Source organism: Sus scrofa, chromosome 9 (assembly GCF_054392235.1).
Source record: "Sus scrofa isolate SSC_HxYL_T2T_F1_AM1 chromosome 9, Sscrofa_HxYL_maternal_Yorkshire_Landrace_v2.0, whole genome shotgun sequence".
NCBI lineage: Eukaryota > Metazoa > Chordata > Mammalia > Artiodactyla > Suidae > Sus > Sus scrofa.
The window spans coordinates 103332947-103350069 of NC_139391.1; the positions used below are offsets into that span (position 1 = coordinate 103332947).

Consider the following 17123-nt stretch of genomic DNA (forward strand, 5'->3'; position numbering starts at 1 on the left):
TTGTCAGATAAAATCATTATCTTGTAGATGATTCTTAGGGATGCTTTTTCTATATGAACCTTAAAAGATTTTCTTCCATGTTTTTTAAAAAAATTATTATTATTAATAGAAGGACAGAAGAAAAGAAGAAACACACTTCATGAATTCAAAAAGTCAGCAAAGACCACTCTAATTAACGAAGACCCATTACTGAAGATAAAAACCAAAAAAATGAATACTGCAGATCAATGTGCCAATAGATGTATTAGGAATAAAGGACTTCCATTCACATGCAAGTAAGTTGCTTCATTTTCTTCTTAGAATAATTTTACAAATATAGCATGTACTCATTATCATCATTTTTTGTGTTCAATAAAATATGCCCTTAAAATTATAAGCTTAACTTAATTTCAACTCATTACAACAGAAGAATTAGTTCTCAATTGATGGAAATATAACTAAGGGAGAGGATATAAACTGAGATATTTTAGAATCCACACTGGCTTTAGATATGAAATTTATATTTTCTCATCATATGAACAATCAACCTTTAGGAATTAAAATTCAATTAGATTAACTTTTATCTCTCTAAATATTTTAGAATATTCTATTCAGAGTTAACTTTTTTCTCACCAGAGCAGTAGAGAAATTTTCAGACTATAAGTTGGGCAAGAGCCAATACTTATCACAATTTATATCACTGTCTTTAGGGATTTAAATAAAAGGTGTTGAGAGAATTAGATAAAAAACTAGAGGGCTGGGTGTCAGCAGCAGAGGCCGTTTGAAAGGAATTGGGGGTAGTGATGATGAAGTTTTAGGTGAAAAGTGATGGGGCAGTTCAAAGAGGCATGAGGTGATGCAAATGGAGAGTGTTCTTGTCTTTTGAAAGTCCCCCTGTGACTTCACAGGGAAGAATTCCTTACTACTTTGCCAATGATCCCAGAGTTTGGGGCCATGAAGGTGACAGTTTCATCTGAACAGTCTTCCAAACAGCCAGAAGAAAACTCATTTCCTAGTTCTTCATCAGCATCCCCACCCCTCATTTACTTTCCATCTTTACATTCCCTGTTTCATCCCATTTAACAAGATTGCATATGGCATCCTGTCACTCTGAATTCTATTCTATTACATTTGAGTAGTGACATATATGGTGAACATAGATTTTAGTAGCATCCAGGCAAGAGGTCCTAATTTCACCTTATCTTCCTTAGAAAAATAAGTTATGGGCCTGAGGAGAAAGGACATGGTCAGAGGAGGTCCTCAACATATTTAGGGGAAAAGAAATAATCTATCTCTTTTCTATTCATTGAGATCTCATTTGGAAGCCTTTTTATAGCCAAACTGCCACTTTCACAGAGATGTATCCTGGCATGGGGAGTAGGGAATTAACTTTGCAAGTAATTCCTATGATAATTCTGTTTTGTTGTTGTCGTTGTTGTTTTTCCTCTGAGTCTCCTAGGAAAGCCTTGAGATTTTAAAAAAAGAAATTAGAGAAAACTACTCTCAATCAGCATTTCAGCTGTGTAGATTTATAGAGCTATTCTTCCGGCAATTGAAGAGATTGGATTTATTGTATTTTCCCCTCTCAGGGTTAGAAAGGTGGGGACAAAGGGAATGGGAGAACCACATCTCATTGTTGATTTTTAACTTTGAATCTGAAAATACACTATCTTGGTAAGGAAAGTGTTGCTACGTCTCAATTTACACATTAGTCAGCCTAGGCCTAGAAAAATCAAACCAAACCAAAACAGCTTTCCCTTTGTTTTAACTAGGACAAACTATAATGATTTTGCTGCATTGGAGAGCACATGTGACCTGATTAATAAACCTGTACATATCCCATGTATATGCGGTTTGATGCTTTTCTACCATATTCTGATTGAGTTATATTTAGTCTCCAAATTTATTGCAACCTTTGTGGGAAAGCATATGTAATAATTCCAAAATACAGCCAAAGTTCTCTGCTCAAAGTGGCATCCATGCTATCTATCTATCTATCTATCTATGCACACACAAATATATGTGTATGCACATATATATCTATACACCTAACTGAAATCACTAAATACGGTATTCATTAGGAAATGAATGGACATACTTTGAAACTCTGAAAATTGATTCTTAATGAATAAAAGCTCTTTTTGCAGACTTGTTACATGAACTAGAATCACTGAAAAACAATGGCAAGTATGTAAAAATATTCTGAAAATACCAATAATGCTGTGTGAAACCATCTTTGATTCAGTTATTGTAGAACAGTCTCAAAACACTCTTTCTTCTTGAGAAGGTGTCAAAAATCTTGATTTTATGGCGATCGAATTTCTTTTTGCTGGGTGAGAAAGATGACCAGAATGCCTGATTCTAAGTTATTCAGAAAACTGCTTTTCATGAACTGACTCAAGAGATGAAAATAGGAGACTTTCCTTTTCTAACCATGATTGAGTAACTGGTATTGGAATTGCTCTTCTGCTATAAACAACTAGAAACCTAGACAAAATAAATTCTTGAAAGGAATATGATAATTAAAATAAGGCTAAGATAAAGACTACTAAAGTCAAACTTAAAAGAAGATGCAATTCATGGAATCTGACAACTTGGATCCAGTCCATATGGAAACATAAACTAATAAAAGGAGTATCTCATTCTGAGAGTATATGACATTGTAATGGAATGAGAGAAAAGAGCAAATAAAATCAACACATTTGAAACCCTGTCACCCACTTTTCTGATGGAATCACTTTTGAAGTCATAGAGGCAAATCTTATATGCTCCTGATGAGACTCATGAGTTATTTGCAAGGTCATCTCATGTCAGTCATATTACTGATAGAAAAGTAGCTTATATGTGTGGTACATTTTTATTTTAATGTGAAGTTAAGTGGCAGGTATTTGATTATGTAATTTTAAAATTTCTTTTTAGATATAGTATTTAGTTTTTAACCTTTGTATATATATTTTATCTCATTACTATGCTTTCAAGGTCATTCCTCAAATCTTACAATGGTGAAATAGGGAATTTAACATATATTGCATAAGTTCTCTATCTACCAGACCCAAATTTCTTTTATCAAGTTACTCTGTTGCATTTGCAAAAATATACTTTCATGTTTGTTCTTTAATACTATTCCGGCTGTAAAATGTTTTTATAGGTGCCTATTTTAAAATGTCTATATGTAAATCAAAGCCCCAAATTCATACATATAATTTTTGAAGTTATTTGGATATAGAATAAAATGCTCTAAGCAAAAATCTAAAATAATAGGTAAAATATTTTAAATAATTTCATAAGATTCTTAATATTTGTTTTATAAGTTACTTCCCCTTATTCAAAATTATTTAAAAGCTGTTAAAATGTTAAGAAATAAATGACAAAGTTGAAATATCTAAAAAATTACAAGAAATTTGTGTGTTTTTAAAAATATGTTTTAGAGTTCTCTTGTAGCTCTGCAGATAAAGGATCTGGCATTGTCACTGCTATGGCTCTGGTTACAGTTGCGGCATGGATTTGATCCCTGGCCCAGTAACTTCACATACCATAAACATGGCCAAATATATATGTGTGTGTGTGTGTGTGTGTGTGTGCATGTGTGTGTATATAAGTGGTCTTGAAATGAAAATCTATTCTCAGAAAAATTTCTGTATTTATTTTAATTAGATATACTTGGTAGCATTATATTAGGAAGAAAGTACTATGAGGGAGTTTTACTACTATTTCTTAATGGAAAGAAAAACAGTTCTAACTTTATTTTCTTAATTGTAAAAAGTGGTAACACAATATGTTGAAAATCTTATCAAATACTTTGCTATTTTCAGTTAAGGTGTTTTAGTGTTTATTATTTTGCTTTAGAAACACTTTTTTAGTGAACAACAACAAAAGTATAATACTTAGCTATAGGAATAATTGTAGGAGTAACACATTTTGGTAATTTTTGTCAAGATGATATATCAAAAACATATTCTCTCTCTCTTTTTTTAGGGGGGGGGTCTTTCTAGGGCTGCACCTGTGGCATATGGAGGTTCCCAGGCTAGGGGTCAAATCGGAGCTGTTAACTGCTGGCCTATATACCACAGCCACTGCAACGCCAGATCAGAGCAGCATCTGTGTTCTACACCACAGCTCCCAGCAACACCAGATCCTTAACCCACTGAGAAAGGCCAGGGATTGTACCTGCATCCTCATGAATACTAGTCAAATTCATTTCCACTGAGCCATGATGGGAACTCCATCAAAAACACATTCTCTATGATATTAATAGTTTTTTTTTAAATTAAAATGCTTATGCAAGCAAATCTGTTTAGGAAACATTGTCTTATATAAAGTTAACTAACAAAAGGATTTTCATAGCCTTTAATAAGCTTCAATGCTTATTAAAAGAAACACTCACAAAGAAGTGGTATTACATGCAAAATTTCCCAAACATTTAATTTCAGATCCTTCTTTGCTAGAATTTCCTGGCATAGTTATTTGTCTAATGCATTTTAGGAAATAACACTTTAGAATCTGCCTTTTACAATTACCACATTTGGAAATTAATCATTATATTTCAAATATATAATCATTTGTACATAACTACAAAAAAACTTCCAACCTGCTGTATACTTGCAAAAGAATAAAGTCTTTAGAAATAATCCAAGTAGTTGTGTTACATACTGATTTTGCTTGTTGAAGACTTCATTTTTCTAGATGCCATTTAGAATAACATGAGAAAATTTCAAATTTTATCCTGATATTTAAATCTATACCTGTAAAAATTTAATTTTGTTCTGTCTTATTTGGTTATCAAAATAATAGGTTCAAACATCACCCTTATTTATGGAATACATAGTAATGTGTCTGTTTCTATATTATCCTCCAGGGATAAACCATGTGCTTATTCTTTAAAAATGTATACATTGTAGTATTCCTTCTTTTCATTCAGATATTTTTTTCAGGGCCTTTGTTTTTGATAAAGCAAGAAAACGATGTCTCTGGTTCCCTTTCAATAGCATGTCAAGTGGAGTGAAAAAAGAATTTGGCCATGAATTTGACCTCTATGAAAACAAAGGTAACTGGATTCTCCCTAAATATTTCATAATGAAATAAAGTATAAAACATATGTAATTTTCTGGCTTGGTGCTTTTTCCAACTGATTTTTCCGTTATATCCTAGATCTATTATGCATTTAATTCATCCATGAAGACAGATGATATTAGTGGCCTTGACTTTTCTGTATGATACTTTAAAGGCAGGATTTACCAAATTTTCCATAATTAGATAATCTCCTCCCTTTTTGTTTATATCTAGTACATCTCCTGGAACTTAATTACAGTCCCCGTATTCACTCTATTTATTTATTTATTGCTTTTTTTTAAGGGTGCACCTGTGGCATATGGAGGTTCCCACCTCCATATTCATTTTAGAAAGTGTCAGCTTAAATTATTAGTTTAAGATATTTTATTTAACAGCTTAATATAGTGTTTTAAATTTTAATAACTGGATAACTAACCTAAATTATAATGATGATTGCTCATAATAATGAAATATGTAGGTTTTGAAAAATTAGTTGGATCTATTCCTAATCATATACTTTTAAAAATCTTTAAAAGAATTGAAACCATACTATCTGTTAACTTGCCTATTTTGCTAGTCTATATTACAGTCACAAGGTATTTACTTGTTAAAAGAAGATTTATATTAATAAAGTAATTTAAGAATGTTAAATATATATTTTATAAAATAAAGCTATCATCGCACATATTAATAACCATGGATTATGTTTATAACTATTTATTTCAATTTTAATGTTTTCTTAAATGATATTGTGTTTCATTAAATTTAAGTACGTAGTTATATACGCAGACACTTCTTTATCAATAGGGAAGATGTTTAAAATTAATTCATGTAGAAAATAAGATGATCTCTAATCCACTCTAATCCACTGGATCTCTTAACACTCCAATAGTTCTATAAATCCTAAACATAATTCATAATCTGGTATAAACCATCTTCAATTTTCTAGGTTGCTAACAACTGTATATACTATTATTTGATAGGAATATGCAATTTGTTTCAGTTTGATTGTCCTATAATTTAGCAGCTGATCTGTTGGCAAAAGTATGGAAAATAATAATCAACACAACATAATTACCACATACACACACATACACATGCATACACAAAAACTCACACAATTTTACTGATATAAGGACAAAGTAGTTATTTCTATTACCTTAAAGTAACTTTCAAATTCACCTGGTCAGTTGAGTATATAGACTAATCTTCCTTAAACATGTAGACTACTCTCTACAGTTATCCAAGTATATACTTACAAAATTAAAACTTCTTAATGGTCTTTTTTGGTTGTTTTGGATTCTTCTGAAGCTTATTATTTAGAAAATACTACTAGAAGCTTTAGGCAGGAAATTTTAATATGATTTGTGATCATTTACAAGCATTACTTACAGATTCAAATGGAAGTTTCTCATTATTTTTATTTTTAACGAATACAGTATATGTTACACATAGCTATAACATTATTCTCTGCTTTCTTCTGACAGACTACATTAGAAACTGCATCATTGGTAAAGGAGGTAGCTATAAGGGAACGGTATCTATCACTAAAAGTGGCATCAAATGCCAGCCCTGGAATTCCATGATACCACATGAACACAGGTAAGACTAGCATGAAGAAAAGAGTATAGAGCCTCTCTTTTATAGGTGTGTTGGCAATCCCAGGTTAGTCTTTCAGAATAATCCTACAGTTCTATAATAATTGAGCCAACTCTGGAGAATTGTATTAGGCCAAAACTTATTATTTCATAACTGATATTTAGCCCAAGATATAGATCTTTGTGTTTGGGAAGAAATAATGAAAAAGTAATTTTAAGAAAAAGTTTCCCTCTCTTTACCTTTGAGAAGGCACAGTACTCTGCAGCTGGAGTGTGAGGTTGACTGTGATAAACTGGAGGTGGAGCAGATTCTGACCTTACTGAGGGACTGAATGTTCTTTAACCATGGTGGTTTTCAGACTTGGCTGCACATTAGAAATCACCTGATATATCTTACCACCTGGGCATCAACACAGGCTGACTAAATCAGAATCTCTTGGGGAAATAACCCAGGCAACAATATATATATATTTAAAGCTCCCCAGATGATTCGAATGCATGGCCAAAATTGAGGACCTACCTCTGCTAAAATTTCATGCCGCAGATTTACCAACTTTCCCATTTCACCTAGTGACTAAAGACTGGAGAAAACTTCTTATTCCTTGGAAATTACATGTCTAAATTTAAGAGAAGAATTGTGTTCATTATAACAGATGACTTCTATTTAAAGATGAGTAAACATAATATCTATAGACTTATTAGTCTGAGAGTTTTAATCATCATGGCAGAGAAACACAGATATCTACTCACTAGAGAGCTACATAGAGCCAGTTTTTCAAGACTTATTTAACAAGTAATTTTAACAGGAACTCACGTAGTTTAAAATAGCTCTCCCTGGTTATTAGATACATTAGAAGATTTAGTTTACCGTATGCCTAGTACTTTGGGCAGTCTACATTGTTTATCTTCTTTAATCCTCTAAAGAACCACATAGTAGGTGATTTTATTAATCTGTTTTTTAAAATGGTGAAACTGGAGGGCAATAAGCTTTAGTAACTTCAAATTGATGCACAACTAGTAAGTGGTGTGGCCAGAATCTGAGGCCATTCAGGGTCACTCAGTGTTACCTGTATTTTTATCAAATTAGTTATTTATAATTATACAAGAATACCTTTGAAACCTGGTTTCATCTTTACATTAATAAACAATGTAGTTGGTTTTGTCTTCTCATAAGGATTTGCATGGTGTCACTTCTGTATAGTGAGAAAAATTTTTGCTGAAATAGATAGATGTAAGTTTTTCACAAAGAAAGGAATAGTTCTGAAATCAATCCTACCCTTAGTTAAGAAGAGTGCCCTGGACTGACCCAGGAAAGGTCTTATTTCATCCCAAATTCTCTATGATTGTGATCCTCTGCTAGAGGAGTACCTGTGAAATAGATCTCCCTGGGAACTGACTTTCCACTCCAATCAGCTATTTTACCAACAAACATTTTCTTGTAATAAAGAGCCATGGGCCTGAGAGGACCTTGTACATTAATCAAAATTTTTTTTTTATTCAGTGGAAACAACACATTTTCATCAATTAGCAGCCAATAACTACATGGTAGGTTAACACTCTTATGTGTTAATTAAAAATGAACTTTATGGAAAGTGGAAAAAGAAAAAATACATATATATATCTGCCTGGAGGGATAATTTATTGTAGACTCCCTAAATTGAAATATTTTACAAGTGGCTTAATGGGAAGATGATGATAGATGATGAAATTAGTATAGCAGCTTAACTAGAAAATCAGGTGACCTGATATCTACATCTATATCCTTCACTGGCCACCCACATTCATTAAAGAAGCAGATGATGGAATAGATCAGGTTTCCTATGAACACAGTTCATATTAAAAGAAAAGAAAAGGTGGCTAGCACCCAGAAGATCTAATTTATATTTCAAAGTATATTCAGATATAACTTAATTTTAAATATTTTGCCACTTATTTCCTTAAAATAAAACCTGGCTCACAAGGATAAAGAGCCAAAAATAGTATGCATGCGAGTAAAAGTTTATTACAAAGCCTATTGCTGGCATAGGTCTTGTGTGTAACAGGTTCTCATAAACATGTGCTGACTGAGCACATAACTGCAAAGAGCAAGGCTAGGCTTCATATCTTGCTCAAGTAGGGGACACTAAAGAAAAGCACAATAAAAACCTCAGAACAACAGTAACAACAACAAAAAACAGTTAACTTGGGTAAAAAGTCATATACACCAAAGAATGAAGAGATGACCCAGACTGCTCTTTACCCTGCATGTCCTAACAAGGAATTTGAAACGTATTGATATAGAATCATGGAAAGCAGCACACATTTTCTCTTCATTTTTCATTTCATTAACTCAGTGGGAAAACTTTATTCAATATCTTTTAACCATATCTAGTTTTGATTTCTACTTTCTCTCCCTTCCTACTTGCATTTTTTCCCTACTAAACTGTCAACTGATTAAATCACTACCTCTTCACAGCTTCTTTGTGGCTTTACACATCCATTGGAAAGGATACATGTGTGTGCTTGTGTGTATGCATTTGTGTAACAAAAAAATCTCTAAAACTGTAGATATTTTATATGTGAGCATTTAACATGTGTTAAATCATTATTTAGTTTTTAAAGTTAACTTTAATATACAAAATTATACAAAATAAAGGACTTTATAATAACCTAATCCACTCCATTCATCTTGTAAATGAAGTTGAAAAACCAAAGAGTAAGTAAATTGTCTAAGGAACAGAGTTATAGAATAGTTGAATGATACATATGGGACAGTGATACAGATTTTTTGGTTAACAATAACTTGTTATTCTTACTATACTATACCAAGCTTGTTCAGAAAATAGAGTTATAGGGGAATTTTCTTAAGTAAATTTGATTGATGTAGTATTTAATGAAAAAATATAAACTGAAAGTCAGTTTTGACTATCAGAAAAAAAATGAGTATGTCATAAATTTACTGTGAAAAATTGGAGAACTGGCAAAAATGAAAGTGAATAAATTTCATGCAATGGCACAGAGAAAAATGACATTATTCTGGAATAATGGGGCTAAAAGTAAGACAAAAGATGGCTTATTTTTCCTTCGAAAAATTGAATACTATCAGGAACTGTTCATAAGTTTTAATTATAACTTTTGTAAGTCATAAGGCCTAATGTCTAATTTTTGTTCCCACATATTTAAAATGGTAGTTAAATAAGGATATAAACTCTATTTAAATACATATTTGAGTTTCATAATGTTTATAATATTTAATAGATTCCTTGAAATGTTTAGTTAGTATTGTCTCTTAGAATAGATTTCCTTTTTGACCAATAATTTATATTTTCTGAGGACTTTACTCTGATATATTTCAGGTCCAAATTAAATAATTTCATTGCACACTGTTGCATGGTACCCAAGGAATGCTCATGTTTATTTTATGCCACAGCATAACAAAAAATGATTATTTCCTAAATAGAAATTTTAATGGGTAGGGGATAAATTTGAATGGTATTTACTGAGAGACTAAAAGCTTTGGACTTCATTCTAATTTAAGTACCATTTAGAACTCAGCGATCAGCAAAGGTAGAAATTAAACCATACCAGGAAAATTTAACTGAATATTAAAAATGTAACTGGATTTTCAAAAAAGTTCATACTAAAGTTATCTATAGATAATTTTGTGTGTGTGGTCTATCAGATCTATGCAGCATCATTAAGGCCAAGGTCACAAGCAGTATAAAGAATAAAAATGGCTTCAGACTTCTGTTCTTGTGTTGAAATACTTTAGGCTGGTAACAAAATTATAATTAGGGCAGTAGAAATTTTAAATGAAGTTAACGTATTGAAGTCTGCACTCCACGGCCAACTATTATGAACTAAATCTGAAAGCATGAAGCCCCAGCCACAGTGAAAATTATTAAAAAAATTTGAGAGTAAGCAAAATGAGCAAAAATAATTGTTTTTACTATGATAGTTTGAAGACTAGTAAAGTGAATTGTACTTAATAATAGGTAGCATTTAGTACATGTCAACTACTCTCTCATTTCTTTGAACTTTTCAAAACAACCATATAAGGTGTAAAATGTTATAAGGTATGGTTATACTCAGTATACAGGTAGGCTAACACACTAAAAGAGGCTACATTACCTACTGGGATCTCTGGTTAGTAAAACAGAGCTGAAATTTGAGTCCAGGTTCAATTTGATTCTAGACTCTGTTCCTCTAACTTCATCAATCTGTTTCTCAATTGAGCAGGAAAAAGGGGGGCTATTCTTCATAAGAAAAGCGATAAACAAACAAATAATTATCTCAGATAACAGTGAGATTTCAAGATCTAGTGCAGAAATTGCTCCCAGGTAGATTTCCTCGATCACTTGCTATTCTGAGTAAAACTTTGAAATTGTGGTTCCGACAATGTCATTTAGGTTCCAGAATGACTGGTGCTTAGTGAATTCAGAGAGGAATCATACCTGATGATGATGAATACAGGAATTCAGTTAGGTAAATGTTTATGAAATTTACGTATTCTAAGAATTTAAGTTAATGTGTATGGAGGCCTGAGGTAGAATAAAGGACTTCCCCACTCTCAGTAGAATTCCCTCTTAGTAAAATTAATAGGCCAAAAGTAAGTTGCATGATCTTATACTGTAATGATTATCATTTTAAAACTAGCTTTTTGCCTTCGAGCTATCGGGGTAAAGACCTACAGGAAAACTACTGTCGAAATCCTCGAGGGGAAGAAGGGGGACCCTGGTGTTTCACAAGCAATCCAGAGGTACGCTACGAAGTCTGTGACATTCCTCAGTGTTCAGAAGGTAAATGAACCTGAATGCCGTGTGGGGGCACTCTGTTCCCCTTTTGTAAAACTGCAACTTGCATTAAAGGTTAAGAGAATTGAATCAAATCACATCAAACGAATATGATGTTCATTCAGATGCAACTATAGATCATTATTTGCATAATTTTACAGGCTGTTTTAAAAAGTGATTATTAAAAACATATTATCATCAGATTAATGCAAAATAATGGAGCGAGTTATCAGAATGAATTCCAGCAGAGCCTGAGGTATCTCTCTGAGGAGAGTAAAGTTTGGGTTTCCTCATCTACTATTCTGAGCTCACATACCTCAAAATCTGCTCTCGTACATCAACTAAAAGAAGCTGAAATGATGCTTAGCCCTTTATGAGCAATGCTAATTCTCATCCAGTATCTGCTTCCGCAGAAATTTTTTCAAAACTGTTGTGAAGTGGTGTGGCAAGGGTATATGGACCCAGAAGAGAATAAGGGAGGGAGTCAACGAAATTTCAAGTGCCCCTGCGAATGCTTTGGTGAACATGTGTCTAGAACCAAATCTGATACATAGACTGGAACTGAATACCATTTAGAATGGTATCTGAAGAGACCAAAAGAGAGATCCCAAGCTGTATTGAAGGCAGGCACATAAATCCAGGCCTATGTTTTCCCCTCCTCTCAGAGCATAAAAGAGCACTGTCCTTACTCTTACAGTGGAAACTGAATGACAGACAAGAAGGAAGAGTAACCAACCCATCATTATATATGGTCTCATTTTTCTTAGTCATTTGGCTACTGAACAGCTGGCATTTTAGTTCTGTCAGAAACTAAAATTCTAAAAATATAAATGAAACATGGATTAAATCTGATAAAAAATTTTATACAATTTTGAAGTACTTGGGGTGGGGGTATTACTGGAATGCTGTCCAATTTTTATAGTAAGGCATCTACCTGTTTGTTATTAACCAAATATTTTTGAACTATTTCTCCCATAATATTCATTAAATATTAGGTTGATATTTATCACATAAAAAGGCCATTGTTAGCTAATTGTCACAGAGAAGGTGAATTTGTTTTCTGTTGTTAGTTAATTTAAAATTCTTGACTTCATGTGCTAGAGCCATTCCATTTCTGTTTGTAAATTCTTACTTTCTATTCCATATCATATTCTGTTCACTATAATTTCTTTATTGTTTTCTTTTCTTTTAAAAATAATAAACTGATCTGTGATAACGTTATGGATAAGTCTGTTTTGTATGAATAAGTCTGTATTTAATATTTGTCTTAAATTTACACATGGAAGAAAACCCCTACTTCTAGGGAACTCTCCACTATCACAGTTTTCTAAGGTTGAAAGTCATTGGCAAAGAATTTTGCTTATTGTTTTTGTTTGACCTGGGGCAGTATTTTCAAGGGAAAGTAACTGGGTCAAACTTTAAACAGTTTAGCGTTTATGTTAACATGCCTAGTCTTTGGGAATGCAATTTTTCAGCCCCCTGCTTATAAGAAGAATCTTCATCAAAATACACTGGCGTAGACCTGACCTGATAGGCGATGTAGAATGAATGTGCTAGAAAAAAAAGCAATCAGAAAAATTTCTGGTAATCCTTATCTCATTAGAATATATGTCTCCAATATTTTTTAACAATTTGAGGTCATTGCACTTCCTTCAGAAAAGGGCATTACTCATGAGTATTAACACTTATGATGCTATTGGTCACTGTGGCACCAAAGATTGCAGATATGCTTTTTTCTGGAAACAGCTAGAAGTCTAACAGTAGAATAATCCTCCTGTGAGAGAAGTAAACCAACACCTGTCCTATAGGCTAATCATATTTCAGAGATTGAGAATTGAGCTGTGATATTTAAATCCAGGATAAAATGAGCAATGTTTTAGCAGGATTTTAGAGAAGAAGATCTAAAATAAGAAGCCTTATCAATACATGAGTAAAGAAAAACACAGCTATTTATAAAATGGATAATACTAAATAATGTAGATATAATGTAAATTTCTATTAAAATACATATATGAGGAAAAAATCCTCAAAATACACAATGGTTAATTAGTATGATGGGTAAGACATTATATATAGATATTAATTTATTAAATGTTAAGTTCCAAAGGTTACATTATTATGGATGAGTAGTAATGTTCAAAGTATTTTGTATATTTTAAAATTAAATAAGAAAATGTCTGTGGTCAAACTTTGGCTTGCTCTTTTGAAAAGGACATATAGAATGGTGTGTGTGTATATATATATATATATATATATATATATACACATATATATATAATTTGTCTAATTATGAAGTCTTTGCTAAATATCTGAAATTTGTTTGATATTTTGGTTCATAAAAAACATATCGGTTATTCAAAGATTAAAATTATTTTCTTATAATTTAAACCTTTGAAATATATTAAACATTCCAAAAGAAAATGAGTACTCATTTATCATATTTAGAGCCTTATATAATTATGTAGATAAAATATTACCATTGATATTTAATTCAAAGATTATGGAAAACAAAGGTATATAAAATTTGACTTCTTACATTAATATTTGGTTGGGATTTAAAATAAAGCAAGCACTAGTCATTGAAACAGATTTTTTAAATCGATTGTCAAATATTCAAGTAAATACATTTTATCAAGCCATAATCATTATTTTATAATACCTTACACTAAAATTCCAAATAATACTGTCATAACTCTATGTGTATAATTCCATATTCTGTGTGGCAAGACATTTAAAAACAAAGATTTAAATAAAACAATTATTTATAAATGTGGATTTGTCAGACTATTCATATTTTAAATATTCACTTTTGCTGAAGTAATCACCAGCAGGGATTTATCTGATAAATACTTTGAAAATATTTGTTTTAGTGTGTAAACTCAGATCACTTGTGGTTTTATGATTGAGAAAAATGGAACACAATAACTTTTGAGCATAGTTGGTTAGCATGATGAAAAAGATGTTCATTATATTACAATTCATGTGCAGTTTCTGTAGTTTTCTATTATTGTTTAGGCCAGAACTATACTTAGAAAAAATATTCTACTTATGAATAGAAACATTTATTTAGGTTGAGTTTTTGTGATCTGGAACAGTATTTTGCTTTTGCTTGTTTCTTTTTTTAAGGTAAGAACTTGCTGGAGTGATTAAATAATACATTAGCAACAAGAGAGAGAATCAAAAGGAAATACAGCAGGAGGTACAATCTTCACCCTCTTGCACTGATTATACTTTCACCTGATTCCATAAATAGGTGGACTTGATCTCCACCCATACTGCTTGACTTTGAGCTGGGAAAATTAAGATTCTTAAAATTCTTGAAGTTTAGAAGTAAATATGAACTCAAAATTTGCCTTTCTTAAAGTAATTTTAATGATTAACCTGATGGTTTGACTCAGTGGTTAAACCGCAAACTTTTCATCCTTTTATAAGATGGCCAGTCTAGCTGCTTTCTCATGGCCTCTTTTTCCCCAGACTCCAATAGGTAAGAATCCAACAGGAGGGCAAACCACTGTTGTAAACAAGAGGGCAGAGGATAATGAGGACAATATTGAAAAATGTAGGGAGTTGACTTTCTAAAAGTCGTGCTCTTAGCCTATCTAAGTATAACAGTTGAAATGTACAGGAAATAGGTTAAAATATGTAGGACAAAAAGGCAATTAGGGAGAAATGAAAAAGCACTGGACTCTGGGTTGGAGGACCTGTGTTCCAGGCACAGATTTGACCTTTTCTGTTTTAGGTAAGTCCCTTAAAACTTTTGTGAGCCTTGTTTTCCTCACTGCAGAGATCAAATTATTCCTTATACACTGAAAAATAATGGATAATCCATGAATATTTAACTATAGTATACTTAACATCTCAGTCCTATCACAGGATACATCTAATTCCCACCCAACAACAAATTTCATTGCCTTCCAAAATTTAGTATTATTCTTGTTAACTTTTAATTTTTTTCAATTTCATTAGGTCTGCTCCTGCATTTGTAAGCCTTTATTCATTTTCCTATAAACATAGCATACTAATTCATGTTTCTTTGCCATTTTATGTTATTTTTCCCCTTTATAGTTTATTCATACTCATCCACCCTTGAAGGTCCAACTAAAATCCATTCTCTCCTAAAAGCCATTATTGGCAAACACCAAGAACTTTTAGAATTGAACATACTATCTACAAGCTTGCTACTCAATGTGAGGTCCAAGGACTAGCAGCATCAGCATCCCCACAGAGCTTGTTTTTAATGCCCCAGGCCTGACTCAGTGAAGGACTTGCCCTTTAACAAGATCGCAAAGAAAATTTTATGCACTTTAAAATTTGGAGAAGTACTGATCTACCATTTATGCTGGGACATAGTCATCTTATAGAATCACCTGTTTAATTTGTATAGCTATCTTTCCTTAAGAAAATTAAAAATGCAAAAGTTTCAGGAGAAATGTTTTGTAATAATTCCCCTAAGAAAGCTTCAGAAAATAATTGTATTCACTCTAATTAGAAAAGGATATATTCTTTTAACTTTTAATTATCTCTGGTGGAGATAAAGTTGGCATATTCTGATTCCTGAGTACTCTTCAAGGTTAGAAATTGTACATATGGATACTTATCTTTTATGTGTGATCATAGTATTCTACTATACATTTTCACTCAATACAAAGGAGCAAACAACAATGATAAGTGTTGCAATATTTTCTATGAAAATATCAAACATGGCATTCTTTTAAAAATGGCAACTACATAAGACTATTCCTCCATTCAAATGGACAGCTTAAATGTGATATGGCATAACCTGTGTGGATTCGACCTGGGCCAAGCAGAGCATCTTTATCAATATGCTCTTAGAGCCCTCTCATCTGTAGTTCAGGTGCTTACCGAGTGTTGTCTAGGGGAGCTCAGTAATAAATGAGAGGAAGCTGAATCGGTTCCTTGTCTTAGTTCTTAGATTAATCTACACAAAAAGTAGATGGATCAAGTCAAATGGTTTCATGTTTTAGGGAGTTAAGCATTAATTTCCTATTAAATTATAAAAATCAAAAGGTTCAAAGTGATAACTTTAATAATATATTCCAAATACTCATTAGGCTAGATCCTGGGGGTAAAACTGTAAACTGATATCTTTTCCTACTTCAGCTAATGTTAGATAATCAGTAATCATAAGATATAAATGATGTGTTTGGGGACATTTGCCGGATTCCTATGTAGGAAAGCCAAGCAATGATTTATTCCACAGGATGCCTGATGTGCTACAAATCAACCTGTCCATTTGAGAAGCCTTAGTTTGAGCTAGTTGATGTGATTCAGAGTTTTCAGCGTGACATAAGAGGCCAGCCAGAAGAGAATTATTAATTAACCTCACAGAATCATCAGTAAGATCCAGCATAATTAAATCAGCTTATACATTTTAAAAACAGTGAGTACAAGAAGTTCAACAGCAGGTCACCTTCTATCCTAAGCTAGATAAGAATGTAAGTCTTCCCAGTTATTCATCATGGATTTTCATTAATAAAAAGGAATGGTTATTTCCTCTTTTAAAATATCCATATTCTTTGAATACTACCAGGTTTCTATTTTTAGCTGGTCTCTCAAATCTATCTGGTCCCGATCTTGGTATTAACTGTAGGAGTATGATGTGCACCCATTTTAAATTGGGTATTTTCTGTGTATGTGTTGGAGGGTAAGTTGAAAGAGGATCACTATTATGTTGACAGTTTAGATATTGAGATCTCTGACAATT

General features: G+C 32.3%; 1 protein-coding gene and 1 long non-coding RNA gene across 13 annotated transcripts in view; one reads left to right on the forward strand and one right to left on the reverse strand.

The window, feature by feature from the left end:
- LOC110255496 (uncharacterized) overlaps positions 1 to 17123 on the reverse strand; it is a 714189-nt gene that overhangs the window by 69055 nt on the left and 628011 nt on the right. The window lies entirely within an intron of this gene.
- Positions 1 to 17123, forward strand: part of HGF (hepatocyte growth factor) — a 75653-nt gene that overhangs the window by 7060 nt on the left and 51470 nt on the right. For 3 of the 12 annotated variants that reach the window (XM_084977310.1, XM_005667687.4, XM_021063486.2), the window contains 4 exons: positions 110 to 275; positions 4911 to 5023; positions 6516 to 6630; positions 11277 to 11404. In XM_084977310.1, coding sequence (XP_084833436.1) covers positions 110 to 275; positions 4911 to 5023; positions 6516 to 6630; positions 11277 to 11404 — 522 coding nt within the window. Of the gene's footprint in view, positions 1 to 109; positions 276 to 4910; positions 5024 to 6515; positions 6631 to 11261; positions 11405 to 17123 lie in introns of those variants that run through there. The other 9 variants (XM_003130222.6, XM_013979787.3, XM_084977314.1 and 6 more) reach the window with 6 other exon arrangements.